Below are 20,249 nucleotides of genomic sequence, written 5' to 3' on the forward strand. Positions count from 1 at the left end.
CTGGACAATTGTAACAACAGACGCCAGCCTTCTAGGTTGGGGTGCCGTCTGGAATTCTCTGAAGGCTCAGGGACAATGGAGTCAGGAGGAGAGTCTCCTGCCAATAAACATTCTGGAATTGAGAGCAGTTCTCAATGCCCTCCTGGCTTGGCCCCAGTTGACAACTCGGGGGTTCATCAGGTTTCAGTCGGACAACATCACGACTGTAGCTTACATCAACCATCAGGGAGGGACAAGAAGCTCCCTAGCTATGATGGAAGTATCAAAGATAATTTGCTGGGCAGAGTCTCACTCTTGCCACCTGTCAGCAATCCACATCCCGGGAGTGGAGAACTGGGAGGCGGATTTCTTAAGTCGTCAGACTTTTCATCCGGGGGAGTGGGAACTTCATCCGGAGGTCTTTGCCCAAATACTTCGACGTTGGGGCAAACCAGAGATAGATCTCATGGCGTCTCGACAGAACGCCAAGCTTCCTCGTTACGGGTCCAGATCCAGGGATCCAGGAGCAGTCCTGATAGATGCTCTGACAGCACCTTGGGACTTCAGGATGGCTTACGTGTTTCCACCCTTCCCGTTGCTTCCTCGATTGATTGCCAGAATCAAACAAGAGAGAGCATCAGTGATTCTAATAGCACCTGCGTGGCCACGCAGGACTTGGTATGCAGACCTGGTGGACATGTCATCCTGTCCACCTTGGTCTCTACCTCTGAAACAGGACCTTCTGATATAGGGTCCCTTCAAACATCAAAATCTAACTTCTCTGAAGCTGACTGCTTGGAAATTGAACGCTTGATTTTATCAAGACGTGGATTTTCTGAGTCAGTTATTGATACCTTAATACAGGCTAGGAAACCTGTTACCAGAAAGATTTACCATAAGATATGGCGTAAATACCTATATTGGTGTGAATCCAAAGGTTACTCTTGGAGTAAGGTTAGGATTCCTAGGATATTGTCTTTTCTACAAGAAGGTTTAGAAAAGGGTTTATCTGCTAGTTCATTAAAGGGACAGATCTCAGCTCTGTCCATTCTGTTACACAAACGTCTGTCAGAAGTTCCTGACGTCCAGGCTTTTTGTCAGGCTTTGGCCAGAATTAAGCCTGTGTTTAAAACTGTTGCTCCACCATGGAGTTTAAACCTTGTTCTTAATGTTTTACAGGGCGTTCCGTTTGAACCCCTTCATTCCATTGATATAAAGTTGTTATCTTGGAAAGTTCTATTTTTAATGGCTATTTCCTCGGCTCGAAGAGTCTCTGAATTATCCGCCTTACATTGTGATTCTCCTTATTTGATTTTTCATTCGGATAAGGTAGTCCTGCGTACTAAACCTGGGTTCTTACCTAAGGTAGTTACTAACAGGAATATCAATCAAGAGATTGTTGTTCCTTCTTTATGCCCAAATCCTTCTTCAAAGAAGGAACGTCTACTGCACAACCTGGATGTAGTCCGTGCTCTAAAATTTTACTTACAGGCAACTAAGGAATTTCGACAAACGTCTTCTCTGTTTGTCATTTACTCTGGGCAGAGGAGAGGTCAAAAAGCTTCCGCTACCTCTCTTTCTTTTTGGCTTCGTAGCATAATTCGTTTAGCTTATGAGACTGCTGGACAGCAGCCTCCTGAAAGAATTACAGCTCATTCTACTAGAGCTGTGGCTTCCACTTGGGCCTTCAAGAATGAGGCCTCTGTTGAACAGATTTGCAAGGCTGCAACTTGGTCTTCGCTTCATACTTTTTCCAAATTTTACAAATTTGACACTTTTGCTTCATCGGAGGCTATTTTTGGGAGAAAGGTTCTTCAGGCAGTGGTTCCTTCTGTATAAAGAGCCTGCCTATCCCTCCCGTCATCCGTGTACTTTTGCTTTGGTATTGGTATCCCAGAAGTAATGATGACCCGTGGACTGATCACACTTAACAGAAGAAAACATAATTTATGCTTACCTGATAAATTCCTTTCTTCTGTAGTGTGATCAGTCCACGGCCCGCCCTGTTTTTAAGGCAGGTAAATATTTTTTAATTTATACTCCAGTCACCACTTCACCCTTGGCTTTTCCTTTCTCGTTGGTCCTTGGTCGAATGACTGGGAGTGACGTAGAGGGGAGGAGCTATATGCAGCTCTGCTGGGTGAATCCTCTTGCACTTCCTGTTGGGGAGGAGTAATATCCCAGAAGTAATGATGACCCGTGGACTGATCACACTACAGAAGAAAGGAATTTATCAGGTAAGCATAAATTATGTTTTCAATCTCCCTGGTCTCGTCCGACTGGGGAGATTGACAGCTCCTGTCTGCGCGGGATTGGTTGTGGGTGGGCAGGGGGCGAAATTGCACACAAGTGCAAAATAGCGCTTGTGTGCAATGCTGAACCCCATAGTTGCCAACACTGCTGCTATAGATACGTGCACACTCCTAAGCTTCATTAGCCTACCTAGGTTTATCCTTCAACAAAGCAAATTGAGTAAAATTGGAATTGTATAAAATGTCATGCTCTATTTGAATCATAAAAGTTTAATTTTGATTTTACTTTCCCTTTTAAAGTAGTCTTAAATTGTCAAACCAGTTTCTGTGAATTTTTCTATAGTGATGTGTTTTCTATAGCGATATTTGTTTTCTATAGAGATATGTGTTTTCTATAGTGATAAGTGTTTTCTATAGTGATAAGTGTTTTCTATAGTGATATGTGTTTTCTATAGTGATATGTGTTTTCTATAGTGATAAGTGTTTTCTATAGTGATAAGTGTTTTCTATAGTGATAAGTGTTTTCTATAGTGATAAGTGTTTTCATTAGTGATAAGTGTTTTCATTAGTGATAAGTGTTTTCATTAGTGATAAGTGTTTTCTATAGTGATAAGTGTTTTCTATAGTGATAAGTGTTTTCTATAGTGATAAGTGTTTTCTATAGTGATAAGTGTTTTCTATAGTGATATGTGTTTTCTATAGTGATAAGTGTTTTCTATAGTGATAAGTGTTTTCTATAGTGATAAGTGTTTTCTATAGTGATAAGTGTTTTCTATAGTGATAAGTGTTTTCATTAGTGATAAGTGTTTTCATTAGTGATATGTGTTTTCATTAGTGATATGTGTTTTCTATAGTGATAAGTGTTTTCTATAGTGATAAGTGTTTTCTATAGTGATAAGTGTTTTCATTAGTGATAAGTGTTTTCATTAGTGATAAGTGTTTTCATTAGTGATAAGTGTTTTCTATAGTGATAAGTGTTTTCTATAGTGATAAGTGTTTTCTATAGTGATAAGTGTTTTCTATAGTGATAAGTGTTTTCTATAGTGATAAGTGTTTTCTATAGTGATAAGTGTTTTCTATAGTGATAAGTGTTTTCTATAGTGATATGTGTTTTCTATAGTGATATGTGTTTTCTATAGTGATATGTGTTTTCTATAGTGATAAGTGTTTTCATTAGTGATAAGTGTTTTCATTAGTGATAAGTGTTTTCATTAGTGATAAGTGTTTTCTATAGTGATAAGTGTTTTCTATAGTGATAAGTGTTTTCTATAGTGATATGTGTTTTCTATAGTGATATGTGTTTTCTATAGTGATATGTGTTTTCTATAGTGATATGTGTTTTCTATAGTGATATGTGTTTTCTATAGTGATATGTGTTTTCTATAGTGATATGTGTTTTCTATAGAGATATGTGTTTTCTATACTGATATGTGTTTTCTATACTGATATGTGTTTTCGATAGTAATGTGTTACTTTTTTAAAAACAAATTTGATTTAAAAAAAAACTACATACAAACAGGAGGCACCTTGTTGGGGTGGGGGGCTGGAATGAGGACAACTTTTTCAGTTTACTCACTAAACCTAGCAAGAGGATTATTTTTCAGCGACGTTCCTTTTCTTTTTTTGCTGAACGCTTAATCCCTTTAGGTAATAACAGTTTGTATCTGAAAGTTCACTTTACTAAACTGACAGCTTCTGCCAACACAGACTCCATAGACTGCATTCATATTGATATTTTATTGTTTTTTTGCACTTCCTCCCTAAGGCTACCTTTTTGGTGTCGTCACTAGAGCAACTAAATTCACAGCCACACATAGTGTTGAGCTGTCAGTTCCCTCCTAGTCGCTGGCCTGTAATACAGACATTGCGCATAAAGAGAATGAATAACCCCTTTCAGCAGCTGGTTTTGCAGAAGCTATTGATGTTGACAGAGCATCTTTTGGCAGTTCTGTTTTTTTAAGGCCAAGCCCCTTTCTGTGTGTATTTTTGGATAACAGCATGGTAGCAAGGGGGAGATGGCACGGTTTTGGAGTCTGGAAAGCCTTCACATGGGTAGGTGTGACAGTATCGCTTGAGGGGGCACTTGCTGTAATTTTTTTTTTTTAATTATTATTATTAAATGGGCATCAGTTGGAAATGTAATGTTGTGATTATGTCAGTCGAATGCCTACTGCAGACAGCGGCAGCAGCTAGACAGGATTAGATTTTTTTTTTATCTGCACTGTATTACTGCATGAAACAGCTTGTCTAGAAAGAACAGGGAGAGAGCATCCATCAGGCTTCTAAATCCAGATTTTATTTTCTTAAGATCTTGTTTTAGGTGAGACCCCTCGTAAGCTTTAGGCTTTGTCCCCTTTTAGTATTTAACCCTTTACTTTCCCAGAATGTTGCAAAAATAGGATGTTGCAGGCACCCAAATGATTAAAATGGTGGAAAAAAATGTTTGAAGTGATTACAACAATATTTTAATTATGTAAAACTTTGTTTTGCACCCTCCTGCTATTTTATTACAATGTAATTACCATTTTATAGTCAATTCTTAGCTTGGTACGACAGTACTATGTAGCGTAATTTCGCTCAGATGCGTATTGATCATGTTATTTTGTGTTGTATAATTCAATGTGGATTCAAATGAATAATCAAAGTATTGGAATGGAAATTCTTGAAAGTAAAACAAGTATTAGGATTTTTATATTTAAATCAAAATCAGATTGCTGCTCATTAAGTTCTGAACTGTGAATATGTCTGGATATTAAAAAGCTTCAGGGTACCCTGCTTACTATGGTAATGCTAAGTTTTTATGGGTATCGTACATCTCAACCAATATTTCCCAGTGTGATCTTTTCCTGCAGGTAGAACTGAAGTGGAACAAATGACTTTCACTGCATCTGTTACATTTATATTGTAGATTTCAATCAGCCATTTTAAGCTTTGCTAATGAGAAGTGCCTTGAGTGTGGCACGTCTCATCAGAGAAAGAATATAAGCTTTATATTTGCATGGCATGAGCGGGCACTGTCAGGTTCTGCTAGGAAAACGTATGAGAGTGTATACTGTTAATTAACCCCTACAGTACCACAGAGGAGGTATGATATAATTATATCAAACTGTGTGAAAGCAGCTTCTACCTTCATAGCTTGCAACATCCTCCCCCTGAATTAGTTTTTATACTATATTTTTTTTTTTATATAAGCCAGGAAATGTTTTGCATTTGTGTACTTGTGCTATACTGCAGTGGGGTGCAGTACATTCATAGCCAGGGCACCATGTCAATATATCCTTAGTGGACACATTTTGTGACTGATTCCAATGGGCAGCCCAAATTTTTTCTTTCATGATTCAGATAGAGCATGCAATTTTAAGCAACTTTCTAATTTACACCTATTATCAATTTTTCTTCGTTCTCTTGCTTTCTTTATTTGAAAAAGAAGGCATCTAAGCTATTTTTTGGGTTCAGAACCATGGAAAGCACTTGTTTATTGGTGGGTGAATTTATCCACTAATCAGCAAGAACAACACAGTTTGTTCACCAAAAATGGGCCGGCATCTAAACTTACATTCTTGCATTTCAAATAAAGATACCAAGTGAATGAAGACAATTTGATAATAGGAGTCAATTAGAAAGTTGCTTAAAATTGCATGCTCTATCTGAATCACAAAAGAAAAAAATTGGGTTCAGTGTCCCTTTAATAGAACAAACATGTCTTACCCACTATTGGGGTATAGCATTGAGATGCAAATGTATAGTGTTTACAAGCAGTCGTACAATGAGACACATTTGGTATAAATGCCAGTTTCTCTAGCATAGGGCTATTATTTTATCTGTAATTCTGCTATCACGCATGCTAACCCAGGCTGCTTATGCGCACCACATGGGAACATGAAGCATCTGACTTGAGCCAGCACTGCTATTAAACTGGACAGTGCACTATTTTTACAGGCTGTCCAGTTAAAACTACAGAAAAGTAATTGATACTTGAATGGCAGTTACATTTAAAAAGTCCTCTATGCAATACAAATATGGCCCTAAAAGAAGTTATATTGTGAATGCACCACTAAATATTTTACCGGCAGCCCATATGAGTAAAAAACACTATTTTATGTTACGGACAGTCTTTAGGGGTGTTAAAGGGACAGTCTAGTCAAAATTTTAACTTTTTAATGATTCAGATAGGGCATGCAATATTAACAACTTTCCAATTTACTTTTATCATCAATTTTGCTCTGTTCTCTTGGTATTCTTTGTTGAAAGTTAAACATGGGTAGGCTCATATGCCAGTTTCTAAGGCCTTAAAGGCTGCCTCTTATCTCAGTTTTTTTTACAGCTATACAGCGCTAGTTCATGTGTGCCATATAAATAACATTATGCTCATTCCGGTGGAGTTACTTTGGAGTCAGCACTGATTTGCTAAAATGCAAGTCTGTCAAAAGAACTGAAATAAGGAGACAGTCTGCAGAGGCTTAGATACAAGGTAATCACAGAGGTAAAAAGTATATTAATACATAAGTTGGTTATGTAATACTGGGGAATGTGTAACAAAAAATGGAATGAACTATCTTTTTAACCAATAACAATTCTGGAGTAGACTGTTCCTTTAAATGACTGCTCTGTTTGCACTCTTTCGAGAGGTCAAATCACTACTGTGTATCTGTGTTAATGGCAGCCAAATAGGATAACACATTTTTTTGCATCCAAAGGGAATACAGTGACTGTTCAGTTGTGAATATACATAGTTTGGTAAAGGGTTTGGTTTAAGGAAGACCATTAATAGGGCTACGTTGACCCCGCCTACCTACCGTGTTTAGTCACTTACAGGTTCTCCAGTATTTTTATGAAGGGCAGCTGGCAATCCCATCTGCAACACAGAGAGAGCACAACCATGTGAATCCTATATGCAGCGAAAGACTAGATCTTCACAGCTGGCTCATTTGTTTGCAGATGTCTGGCGCTGATGTCATTTCTAACAGAGAACCAATCAGCACCTGCACTGGGCTCATACTCATGGCAAACTTTTTCTAAACGCACTTTTATGTCTTTCTTTCTTTTTCTTTTCTTTCTCTTTCTGTCTTTCTTTTCTTTCTTCATACTAGTCCACTCAGTGATCACAGAATGAAAATGCAGATTTCTTACTCCAATACAATTTTTTTTCTTGTTCTAAAAAAATTGGAAATGTATTCTCAAGTGGCCAGTTTGCATTGGAGGATCTGTAATTGTTGCAATATATATCAAGGGACACTGTATTGTAATTTTTTTCCCCAACTTTAATGTGTTCCCATCAATCTGATTCACATGCTGGAGTGTATAAAATAGTTTATAAAAAGCACATTTACTTTTTTTTGGGTCATTTAAAATAGCTGTTTAACATGGTAAAACCACCACTTATACTGAAAATATGAAAACTAGTATTCTTTATAGAAAGCCGCAATCAAGTTAGTAGTGGGTGTGGAAGAGATAGGTAGTAAAGTTTTCCTCTTCAGTTGGAAATGAAACTAATGATTCAGATAGGGCATGCAATTTTAAACAACTTTCCAATTGACTTTTATCATCTAATTTGCTTTGTTCGCTTGGTATTTTGGGCCCAGGTGTTCAGCATTCAACAGGACAGTCCAGTATTTTAGCAGGCTGTCCAGCAAAATCTATACAAGAATGGACAAAAAGTCATTTTTTTTAAGTTGCCTGAATATTTGTGCAGTGCTGCCCCTGTGTGTGAGAGCAGTCAATCACACTAAATAAACAAGTTTGTATGGCCATGATTTCATAACCTGTGATAAACAGGCTCGCAGCTCTGCAATGGTTCTCAAAGCAGCGCCCGCTGCTTAAATAAATGGGGCCCATTGTGACAGCAATGTTTGCAACAACATTGACATGATATTTGAAACACTGCAGTCATATAGTGCTCCTGAAGCATGCACCTGAGCCTACCTAGGTATGATCGTTAACAAAGGATACCGAAAAAAACAAAGTAAATTTCATAAAAGAAGTAATTTTGAAAATTCTATAAAACTAGGTCTGTCTGGATCATGAGTTTCATTTTGATTGTGTGTGCCTTTTAACCGTTCTAAAATGTGTGTGTGTATATATATATGTATATATATATATGTATATATATATATATATGTATATGTATATATATATATATATATATATATATATATATATATATATATATATATGTGTATATATATATATATATATGTATGTGTATATATATATATATATATATGTATGTGTATATATATATATATGTATGTGTATATGTATATATATATATATATATATATATATATATATATATATGCTGAAACACCAGGACATATCTCAAGTTGTGGGAAGAAGGTTCAGGAGTCATTTTTTAAAGCTCTTATTTATGGAAAAGGTTTTTGATTTCTGTAGACACGGTAAGGACATATTGTTTATACACATTATTATCTGTGCAGTTTCTACAGATGGAGGAACTGAGTCTTCTGCTTTGGTTGATGATAATGGAAGTGAGGAGGATTACAGCTATGAAGAGCTCTGCCAGGCCAATCCAAGATACTTACAACCTGGAGGAGAACAACTAGCTATTAATGAGGTACACTGTCAGATTCTTCTCATATCATTTATACACAACAGATTATACAACTTTTCCATATCTATTCACCTCCTTCTGTCTCTCCTCCTTTCCATTACTCTGTCTCTCCTGCATCTAACAATACTCTTCAGTAGAGATTGTAAGTCAGGCTTGCTACCCATTGTTTTCCACCCCTAATTGTTATAAAGAACAATAACTTATTGTATGGTCAGTGTGCATGACTTTTAGCACTGATATATTTAAAGGGACGTGAAACCCATCATTTTTTTTTAATGATTCAGATGATCATACAATTTAAAACAACTTTACAATTTACTTCTGTAACTAAATTTTCTCCATTCTCTTTGTTGAGGGAGCAGCAATGCACTACTGGGAGATAGCTGAACACAGGCAAAACAATTTTAAGAGATCTATATGTCCAGATAACTCCCAGCAGTGTATTTCTCACAATGAAGGAAATTCGATAATAGAAGTAAATTATAAAATACCATCTTTCTGAATCATGACATTTTATTTTTGCCTTTATTGTCCCTTTAAACCTGATGCCATCACATGAGTCTTGTTATTTAGTAAAGCTTTATCACCAATCGGCTACATGGTCAACCAGTGAATTCTTGGCAGAAATAATTTATTCCAAACCAAGCTCTGCAGACAAAGTCAATGTTTTCCATGTTTAATAATAACTCTATAGATTTGATAGTAGCAACGTTAGCGCTACTACAATGTAATCATGCTTTTTTTTATAAATGTACTACACATCAATTTATTTAAATGTACATTTTTTGGACATACAGATGTATTTGTTCTGAATGAAACATTTTGTTGTTTTCATGCCTGTGGAAGTATGTTCCTCTCCATTTTTGTTTTAATGTTTTATTTCTTTAACTTTTTATTTATTGTATGTGCAGTTATGTTGGATGTGTCTTCTCAGCCTGTGTCTGTTTTAGTTGATTAGTGATGGCAGTGTTGTGTATGCCGAAGCTTTGTGGGATCATGTTACCATGGATGACCAAGAACTGGCCTTCAAAGCAGGAGATGTCATTCGAGTTCTTGAGGCTTCAAATAAAGACTGGTGGTGGGGCCGGATAGGTGACTGTGAGGCCTGGTTTCCTGCTAGCTTTGTCAGGGTAAGTCAACCGATATCCAAACAACTTGTGTCGACTGAAATGTTATTTTCCTTGTTAAAAGTTCCCCAAACAGAGAATTTAAAATAGCTTAAACGTTACTGTTGTATACATTCTAAGCCTGAAAATGGGTTATGATGATCTTATGTTGCCCAGAGATATATATTACTTTGTAAATGCTTTATTTAATTTCAAGAAGAGATGAAGACCGGTTTGCAACACAATAATAGACAATGTATGAAATGCGTTATTGGACAGACAGCAATCTGCATCACTAAGTTAAAATGCAATGCTGTACGATCTATGTCACATGTTTTGTTTTTTTACCTTATACCATGTATGACAATATGACCAAAAAAGTGCCCCAAACAGAAATAACTAATTTATTGGTAATTTTCTATCACTTCTTCGTAGGTTTACAAAAAGGTAACTTTTTATTTCTCTCTTTTTAAGGAACGTTAAATTCATTTTCTATTCCTGCCTAGTAAATAACAGTAATTATGTGCTACACTGCACAAGATCTGCATGAAAACACGCTTTGAACTTTAAAATAATAAGTGGAACATTTAGCTAAAATAAAGTAATGTTTGCTGCCATGTTGTAGCCTAGGTTTAATAGCTTTTCATTTCCCCTGCTGAGGTAATTTATTTATCAGTTGTAAATGAGTTATTATAGTAACAATCTCACAGTATTTTAATAACTGTTGAATGTGAGGGCATGTCGGTCAGACTTAGCAATTTATTAAATGTTAAGAAAATTTGCATTGATTGGAATAATTGGACAGACCCCTTGACAAACCTTTTGAGTATTGTGCATCTTTTCTGTTGTGGCTAATTAGGAGCAGATTAATTCCTACACTGGTCAAGCATTCACTGTGTAGCATGTTGCAGGATTATGGTTCTGAATCTTGTCCATCCTCTCTGGTTTTTATGTCCCTTTTAAACTAAATAATGTGTTTTTATTTCACCACTGATTGGTTTTTAAAGGAAACAATTTTATGTTTAAAATTAAATTGTGAAGTTGGCATATTAAATGGATCAAAGTTTTCAATGTTTCAATTCATGCATTCAGATATATATACTTTCCATCTCTCCCTTTCATAACCATGCAAACAGTAATTTACTTCTATTGGCAGTGAGTCCACGAAAACATTCTCAACTTATGGGAATTACTAGAGTAAGTTCCATAGGTTAAGAAAGTTTTCATGGACTCTCACTGCCAAGAGAGAAATAAAGTTAATGTACACATAAGATAGCTTTCAACGTTCTTTTATGTATGCTTACCTGATAAATTTAAGTATTAATTCTTAACTGTATTCACATTAAAGGGATGGTAAACTCTCCCTTTTATAAAAACAGATCCCGAATGTCAGTGATATTTTATATGGAGTTTAATTCATTAGTTGTAATAAAGATGCGCTATAACTTACTTTTTAATATAGATCTGAAATTAAAATGCCCTGCACTCCGCTACCTACTGCAAAAGTACATTTTTCTGTGAGCTAATAGTCTGAATTATTCTCCAATCTGCGCTCTAGCTACAACAAAAGTGCCATAAGGGGAGAGTGCTGATTGGAGAACAGTTCAAACCTTTAGCTAACAGAAGAATTGACTTTTGAAGTGTGCGTTGGAGCGCAGGGTATTTGAATTTAATATCTATATTAAAAAGTACATTTTAGCGCATCTTAATTACAACTGATGTATAAAAACTCATAGAAATTATCTCCAACGTTCCTGATCTGTTTTTTTAAAGGGAAGAGTTTACCAATAAGACATAAGATAGAAGTTTGGAAAAAAAATGATACAATTCATATTAAACCAAGCAGGGAATGAATGTATTTTTTTCCATTTTGTCTTTAGCTGCGAGTCAATCAGGAGGATGTGTCAGAACACTCTGGCAGCATTCAGGATGAAGACCAAAATGCAGACGCTGGCAAGATTCGTCTGAAGAACTCGGAAAATAAGGATCAGATGAGGACGAATGTTGTTAGAGAAATAATGAACACAGAAAGAGTCTATATCAAGCATCTGAAAGATATCTGTGAGGTACATACGACTAGAACACAGACAAAGCTGCAAAGTTCTTGCAAATGAAATGATATCAGAGATGCATAGACTAATCGGCATAGTAAATAAAGAAAACTCTAAACATAAGGCCTACGTATCGGTCACATTACCTGTAACAGATAAGAAAGACAAATTAACTAAGAAAAAAAGTTATACAAATATACGTTCCAAATCGAACCACACTAAAAATAATTAAAGGCACATGAAAATCCAAAGTAGATGTTCATTATTCAAATAGATAATTTAATTTTAAGAGACTTTTCCATTTACTTAAGTTGGCAAATGTACTTGGTTATTTTGGTATCCTTTGTTGAAAAGCAGACCTATGTAGTCTTAAGAGCAGCGATGCACCTGGAGCTATCTTGGAGGTAATACACATGCTTCTTGTCATGGTCTCACTACATGTGTTCAGCTAGGCCCCAGTAATGCATTGCTGCTAAGCTGACCGCACCTATGTTAAACACATATAAAAGCAATAGCGCAATGAAGTATCTATTAAATAAAAAGAAACACTGTGGCTTCATAATGAGATTGAAATGACCTTCTGACATCCTATATTATGTGCTCTGTTTCTTCAGGGCTACATCAAGCAGTGCCGGAAGCACACAAGCATGTTTACAGATGCACAGCTGAACACCATCTTTGGAAACATTGAAGATATTTATAAGTTTCAAAAAAAGTTCTTGATAGATCTTGAAAAACAATATAACAAAGATCAGCCTCATCTGAGTGAAATTGGAGGCAGTTTCCTTGCACATGTAAGTATTTTTTATTTTTAAAGAAACTTGATTATCTACATAGCGGTAAATTGCGAACAGTGGCTAGATTTAAACCATTTTTGTATTGGCTGCACGTAATCTGAGACAAGGAGGTGGAACCGATCAGTTTCTTCACATGACAATCAGATGCGACTTATTGAGCTTTTCTTCATAAATGGAAAGAGTCCACAGCTGCATTCATTACTTTTGGAAAATAAGAACCTGGCCACCAGGAGGCTTAAATACTCCTCCCACTCCCCTCATCCCCCAGTCATTCTTTGCCTTTCGTCCCAGGAGGTTGGCAGAGAAGTGTCAGAATTGAATTTGTCTCTTATGAAGGGTAGTACTCTTCGACATGGGACGGGAGTTTTAAGTAATCCTGTCAGTCTCTCAGTGAGAGCTTGGATGAAAGTTGGAGTCTAGAGATTGAGGAAGAGTCTTTCTGCAAAACCAACCCTGACTCATATTAACAACTCCACAAGCAATCGGCGTTGACGAACTTTGCTTCGCTGCCTGCTTTCTTCTCTCAAGTCCATGGCGGAGGCGATGCTACTATCAGTCACACTTGAAGGGCCGTGTTTCTGTTCCACGGCGTAGATTCCGGTAAGATAGTTTCATTTTACTTATTCATGAATGTACTGTAACTAATTTGTTCCTGCGAACTTACATGAAAAAATACAGTGTGACTTCTTTAGTATCTTGGAATCAAGGGTTAATATCTCCTGAGGGGGATTATTGAACAGGGTTTTTTTTAAATCATGTTTGTTATGTGATTCAATCTGCTTATGTGTAGTGTTAACTGGGCTCATGGCTTTTGGAACATAACGGACTTTGTAAGTGACGCAACCTTAGGTTGGGCGCGCTTTTCTCTTGTTAAGTGTATCCAGTCCACGGATCATCCATTACTTGTGGGATATTCTCCTTCCCAACAGGAAGTTGCAAGAGGATCACCCACAGCAGAGCTGCTATATAGCTCCTCCCCTCACTGCCATATCCAGTCATTCTCTTGCAACTCTCAACAAAGATGGAGGTAGTAAGAGGAGAGTGGTGTATTATAGTTAGTTTCTTTCTTCAATCAAAAGTTTGTTATTTTTAAATGGGACCGGAGCGTTCTATTTTATCTCAGGCAGTATTTAGAAGAAGAATCTGCCTGTGGTTTCTATGATCTTAGCAGAAGTAACTAAGATCCACTGCCGTTCTCACATATTCTGAGGAGTGAGGTAACTTCAGAGGGGGAATGGCGTGCAGGCTTTCCTGCAATAAGGTATGTGCAGTTAACATATTTCTAGGGATGGAATTTGCTAGAAAATGCTGCTGATACCGGATTAATGTAAGTTAAGCCTAAATGCAGTGATTTAATAGCGACTGGTATCAGGCTTATTAACAGAGATACATACTCTTATAAAAGTGTAATATAAAACGTTTGCTGGCATGTTAATCGTTTTTATATATGTTTGGTGACAAAACTTATTGGGGCCTAGATTTTTTTCCACATGGCTGGCTTGATTTTTGCCTAGAAACAGTTTCCTGAGGCTTTCCACTGTTGTAATATGAGTGGGAGGGGCCTATTTTAGCGCTTTTTTTGCGCAGCAAAAATTACAGACAGAGACATTCAGCTTCCCTCTGCTTGATACAGGACATCTCTGAAGGGCTCAAAAGGCTTCAAAAGTCGTGTTTGAGGAAGGTAACAGCCACAGTAGAGCTGTGGCAGTTGTTGTGACTGGTTTTAAAAACATTTTTGTCATTTATTATTCCGTTTTGGTATTAAGGGGTTAATCATCCATTTGCAAGTGGGTGCAATGCTCTGCTAACTTGTTACATACACTGTAAAAATTTCGTTATTGTAACTGCCTTTTTTCACTGTTATTTCAAATTTTGTCAAAATTTGTTTTTCTTAAAGGCGCAGTAACGTTTTTTATATTGCTTGTTAACTTGGTTTAAAGTGTTTTCCAAGCTTGCTAGTCTCATTACTAGTCTGTATAAACATGTCTGACACAGAGGAAACTACTTGTTCATTATGTTTAAAAGCCATGGTGGAGCCCCATAGGAGAATGTTTACTAAATGTATTGATTTCACCTTAAACAGTAAAGATCAGTCTTTATCTATAAAAGAATTATCACCAGAGGGTTCTGTCGAGGGGGAAGTTATGCCGACTAACTCTCCCCACGTGTCGGACCCTTCGCCTCCCGCTCAAGGGACGCACGCTAATATGGCACCAAGTACATCGGGGACGCCCATAGCGATTACTTTGCAGGACATGGCTGCAATCCTGAATAATACCCTGTCAGAGGTATTAGCCAGATTGCCTGAATTAAGAGGCAAGCGCGATGGCTCTGGGGTTAGACGAGATACAGAGCGCGTAGATGTGGTAAGAGCCATGTCAGATACTGCGTTACAATATGCAGAACCTGAGGACAGAGAGCTTCAGTCTGTGGGTGACATCTCTGACTCGGGGAAACCTGATTCAGAGATTTCTAATTTTAAATTTAAGCTTGAGAACCTCTGTGTATTGCTTGGGGAGGTATTAGCTGCTCTGAATGACTGTGACACAATTGCAGTGCCAGAGAAATTGTGTAGACTGGATAAATACTATGCAGTGCCGGTGTGTACTGATGTTTTTCCAATACCTAAAAGACTTACAGAAATTATTAGTAAGGAGTGGGATAGACCCGGTGTGCCTTTTTCCCCACCTCCTATATTTAGAAAAATGTTTCCAATAGACGCCACTACACGGGACTTATGGCAGACAGAGTCCCTAAGGTGGAGGGAGCAGTTTCTATTTTAGCAAAGCGTACCACTATCCCGGTTGAGGACAGTTGTGCTTTTTCAGATCCAATGGATAAAAAATTAGAGGGTTACCTTAAGAAAATGTTTATTCAACAAGGTTTTATCTTACAGCCCCTTGCATGCATTGCGCCTGTCACTGCTGCGGCGGCGTTCTGGTTTGAGGCCCTGGAAGAGGCCATCCATACAACTCCATTGACTGAAATCATTGACAAGCTTAGAACACTTAAGCTAGCTAACTCATTTGTTTCTGATGCCATTGTTCATTTGACTAAACTAACGGCTAAGAATTCCGGATTCGCCATCCAGGCGCGTAGGGCGCTTTGGCTTAAATCCTGGTCAGCTGACGTGACTTCAAAGTCTAAATTACTCAACATTCCTTTCAAGGGACAGACCTTATTCGGGCCTGGTTTGAAAGAAATTATTGCTGACATTACTGGAGGTAAGGGTCATACCCTTCCTCAGGACAGGGCCAAATCAAAGGCCAAACAGTCTAATTTTCGTGCCTTTCGAAATTTCAAGGCAGGTGCAGCATCAACTTCCTCTGCTTCAAAACAAGAGGGAACTTTTGCTCAATCCAAGCAGGCCTGGAAACCTAACCAGTCCTGGAACAAGGGCAAGCAGGCCAGAAAGCCTGATGCTGCCTCCAAGACAGCATGAAGGAGCGCCCCCCTATCTGGCAACGGATCTAGTAGGGGGCAGACTTTCTCTCTTCGCCCAGGCGTGGGCAAGAGATGTTCAGGATCCCTGGGCATTGGAGATCATATCTCAGGGATATCTTCTGGACTTCAAAGCTTCTCCCCCACAAGGGAGATTTCATCTTTCAAGATTATCTGCAAACCAGATAAAGAAAGAGGCATTCCTACGCTGCGTGCAAGACCTCCTTGTAATGGTAGTGATCCATCCAGTTCCGCGGACGGAACAAGGACAGGGTTTTTATTCAAATCTGTTTGTGGTTCCCAAAAAAGAGGGAACCTTCAGACCAATTTTGGATCTAAAGATCTTAAACAAATTCCTCAGAGTTCCATCATTCAAGATGGAAACTATTCGGACCATTTTACCCATGATCCAAGAGGGTCAGTACATGACCACAGTGGACTTAAAGGATGCCTACCTTCACATTCCGATTCACAAGAATCATCATCGGTTCCTGAGGTTTGCCTTTCTAGACAGGCATTACCAATTTGTAGCTCTTCCATTCGGGTTGGCTACAGCCCCAAGAATTTTTACAAAGGTTCTGGGCTCACTTCTGGCGGTTCTAAGACTGCGAGGCATTGCGGTGGCTCCTTATCTAGACGACATCCTGATACAGGCGTCAAGCTTTCAAATTGCCAAGTCTCATACAGAGATAGTCCTGGCATTTCTGAGGTTGCATGGGTTGAAAGTGAACGAAGAAAAGAGTTCTCTATCTCCTCTCACAAGGGTTTCCTTCCTAGGGACCCTTATAGATTCTGTAGAAATGAAAATTTACCTGACGGAGTCCAGGTTATCAAAACTTCTAAATGCTTGCCGTGTTCTTCACTCCATTCCACGCCCCACGGTGGCTCAGTGCATGGAAGTAATCGGCTTAATGGTAGCGGCGATGGACATAGTGCCATTTGCGCGCCTGCATCTCAGACCGCTGCAATTATGTATGCTCAGTCAGTGGAATGGGGATTACACAGATTTGTCCCCTCTACTAAATCTGGATCAGGAAACCAGAGATTCTGTTCTCTGGTGGTTATCTCGGGTCCATCTGTCCAAGGGTATGACCTTTCGCAGACCAGATTGGACAATTGTAACAACAGATGCCAGCCTTCTAGGTTGGGGTGCAGTCTGGAATTCCCTGAAGGCTCAGGGTTCATGGACTTAGGAGGAGAAACTCCTCCCAATAAATATTCTGGAGTTAAGAGCAATATTCAATGCTCTTCTAGCTTGGCCTCAGTTAGCAACACTGAGGTTCATCAGATTTCAGTCGGACAACATCACGACTGTGGCTTACATCAACCATCAAGGGGGAACCAGGAGTTCCCTAGCGATGTCAGAAGTCTCCAAGATAATTTGCTGGGCAGAGACTCACTCTTGCCACCTGTCAGCGATCCATATCCCGGGCGTAGAGAACTGGGAGGCGGATTTTCTAAGTCGTCAGACTTTTCATCCGGGGGAGTGGGAACTCCATCCGGAGGTGTTTGCTCAATTGGTTCGCCGTTGGGGCAAACCAGAACTGGATCTCATGGCGTCTCGCCAGAATGCCAAGCTTCCTTGTTACGGATCCAGGTCCAGGGACCCAGAAGCAGCACTGATAGATGCTCTAGCAGCGCCTTGGTTCTTCAACCTGGCTTATGTGTTTCCACCGTTTCCTCTGCTCCCTTGACTGATTGCCAAAATCAAACAGGAGAGAGCATTGGTGATCTTGATAGCGCCTGCGTGGCCACGCAGGACCTGGTATGCAGACCTAGTGGACATGTCATCCTTTCCACCATGGACTCTGCCTCTGAGACAAGACCTTCTAATACAAGGTCCTTTCAATCATCCGAATCTAATTTCTCTGAGACTGACTGCATGGAGATTGAACGCTTGATCCTATCAAAGCGTGGCTTCTCCAAGTCGGTCATTGATACCTTAATACAGGCACGAAAGCCTGTCACCAGGAAAATTTACCACAAGATATGGCGTAAATATCTTCATTGGTGTGAATCCAAGAATTACTCATGGAGTAGGGTTAGGATTCCTAGGATATTGTCCTTCCTCCAAGAGGGTTTGGACAAAGGATTATCTGCTAGTTCTTTAAAGGGACAGATTTCTGCTCTGTCTATTCTTTTACACAAGCGTCTGGCAGAAGTTCCAGACGTTCAAGCATTTTGTCAGGGTTTAGTTAGAATTAAGCCTGTGTTTAAACCTGTTGCTCCTCCATGGAGCTTAAACTTGGTTCTTAAAGTTCTTCAAGGGGTTCCGTTTGAACCCCTTCATTCTATTGATATCAAACTTCTATCATGGAAAGTTCTGTTTCTGATGGCTATTTCCTCGGCTCGAAGAGTCTCTGAGTTATCTGCCTTACATTGTGATTCTCCTTATCTGATCTTTCATTCAGATAAAGTAGTTCTGCGTACAAAACCTGGGTTTTTACCCAAGGTGGTTTCTAACAAGAATATCAATCAAGAGATTGTTGTTCCATCATTGTGTCCTAATCCTTCTTCAAAGAAGGAACGTCTTTTGCATAATCTAGACGTAGTGCGTGCCTTGAAGTTTTACTTACAAGCTACTAAGGATTTTTGTCAAACATCTAACCTGTTTGTTGTTTACTCTGGACAGAGGAGAGGTCAGAAGGCCTCGGCAACCTCTCTTTCTTTTTGGCTTCGGAGTATAATCCGTTTAGCCTATGAGACTGCTGGACAGCAGCCCCCTGAAAGGATTACAGCTAATTCTACTAGAGCTGTGGCTTCCACCTGGGCCTTTAAAAATGAGGCTTCTGTTGAACAGATTTGCAAGGCTGCGACTTGGTCTTCGCTTCATACCTTTTCAAAATTTTACAAATTTGATACTTTTGCTTCTTCAGAGGCTGTTTTTGGGAGAAAGGTTCTACAGGCAGTTGTTCCTGCCTTGTCCCTCCCATCATCCGTGTACTTTAGCTGTGGTATTGGTATCCCACAAGTAATGGATGATCCGTGGACTGGATACACTTAACAAGAGAAAACATAATTTATGCTTACCTGATAAATTTATTTCTCTTGTAGTGTATCCAGTCCACGGCCCGCCCTGTCCTTTTAAGGCAGGCCTAAATTTTAATTAAACTACAGTCACCACTGCACCCTATGGTTTCTCCTTTCTCGGCTTGTTTCGGTCGAATGACTGGATATGGCAGTGAGGGGAGGAGCTATATAGCAGCTCTGCTGTGGGTGATCCTCTTGCAACTTCCTGTTGGGAAGGAGAATATCCCACAAGTAATGGATGATCCGTGGACTGGATACACTACAAGAGAAATAAATTTATCAGGTAAGCAAAAATTATGTTTTTTTGGACTGTACGGTTCACCTTCTGACCGGGTGTGTTTACGTTCTGGTCTCCTATTTCCACATTCCGGTCTGTGTGGTGATGGAGAAATCTAGTCCGCTGGTGTCTGGTTCATAGGAAGTGGCGAGTGACCCAGCCATTGTTGGTGTCAGATGCCGTTTAAATTGTTTTCTATATAGTCCATCTTTTGGTATCCTTTATCCAGTTATGGAGGATTCTGATGTTGAGATTGTTCACCTTTCTGATTCAGATTCTTCGTCCTGTGAAGAATACGAATTGGCCCCGTTGACTCAGGTCACTCAGTTTTTTTCTGTAGGCCGTACTAGAGTGCCTTGTTCCTCTGGCTCGGGGATTCAAGGGACTGCTGAGCCATCAGCCTCGGGGGGCCCTGCTCTCCGAGAGGCGAGTTCCCTAACGCTCCCTACTACTACTACACATGTGGGTAACCCAGGTTATGTTTTCCCCCCCGGAGGTTGTAGCACGTTTTCGCTTTCACATACTTTTGGGGATTGCTCGTCTACAAAGTCCAGATGTTAATTTGCAATTGTGCTCGTTCCCTATTGTCCCGGGTCTCCCGGCCATGGGAGGGCATGTGCAGTTCCCTGCGGGTGTAACTGTTCCTGAGTGTTGTGCTTTTTGTTACAGGCTGGCTTACCTTCGTGTTTTACTCAGACAAGTTTTTGAGTTGTTAGCGGACCCTATCCTTAATGGCTACGGGACT

General features: G+C 39.1%; 1 protein-coding gene across 2 annotated transcripts in view; it reads left to right on the forward strand.

Annotated features, from left to right (window-relative positions):
* The window catches only part of SPATA13 (spermatogenesis associated 13), a 120,861-nt gene that overhangs the window by 54,462 nt on the left and 46,150 nt on the right, over window positions 1-20,249 (forward strand). For both annotated transcript variants that reach the window (XM_053708502.1, XM_053708503.1), the window contains 4 exons: window positions 8,669-8,805; window positions 9,753-9,932; window positions 11,789-11,974; window positions 12,574-12,753. In XM_053708502.1, the coding sequence (XP_053564477.1) occupies window positions 8,669-8,805; window positions 9,753-9,932; window positions 11,789-11,974; window positions 12,574-12,753 (683 nt within the window). The remainder of the gene's footprint in view (window positions 1-8,668; window positions 8,806-9,752; window positions 9,933-11,788; window positions 11,975-12,573; window positions 12,754-20,249) is intronic.

Source organism: Bombina bombina, chromosome 3 (assembly GCF_027579735.1).
Source record: "Bombina bombina isolate aBomBom1 chromosome 3, aBomBom1.pri, whole genome shotgun sequence".
NCBI classification, from domain to species: domain Eukaryota; kingdom Metazoa; phylum Chordata; class Amphibia; order Anura; family Bombinatoridae; genus Bombina; species Bombina bombina.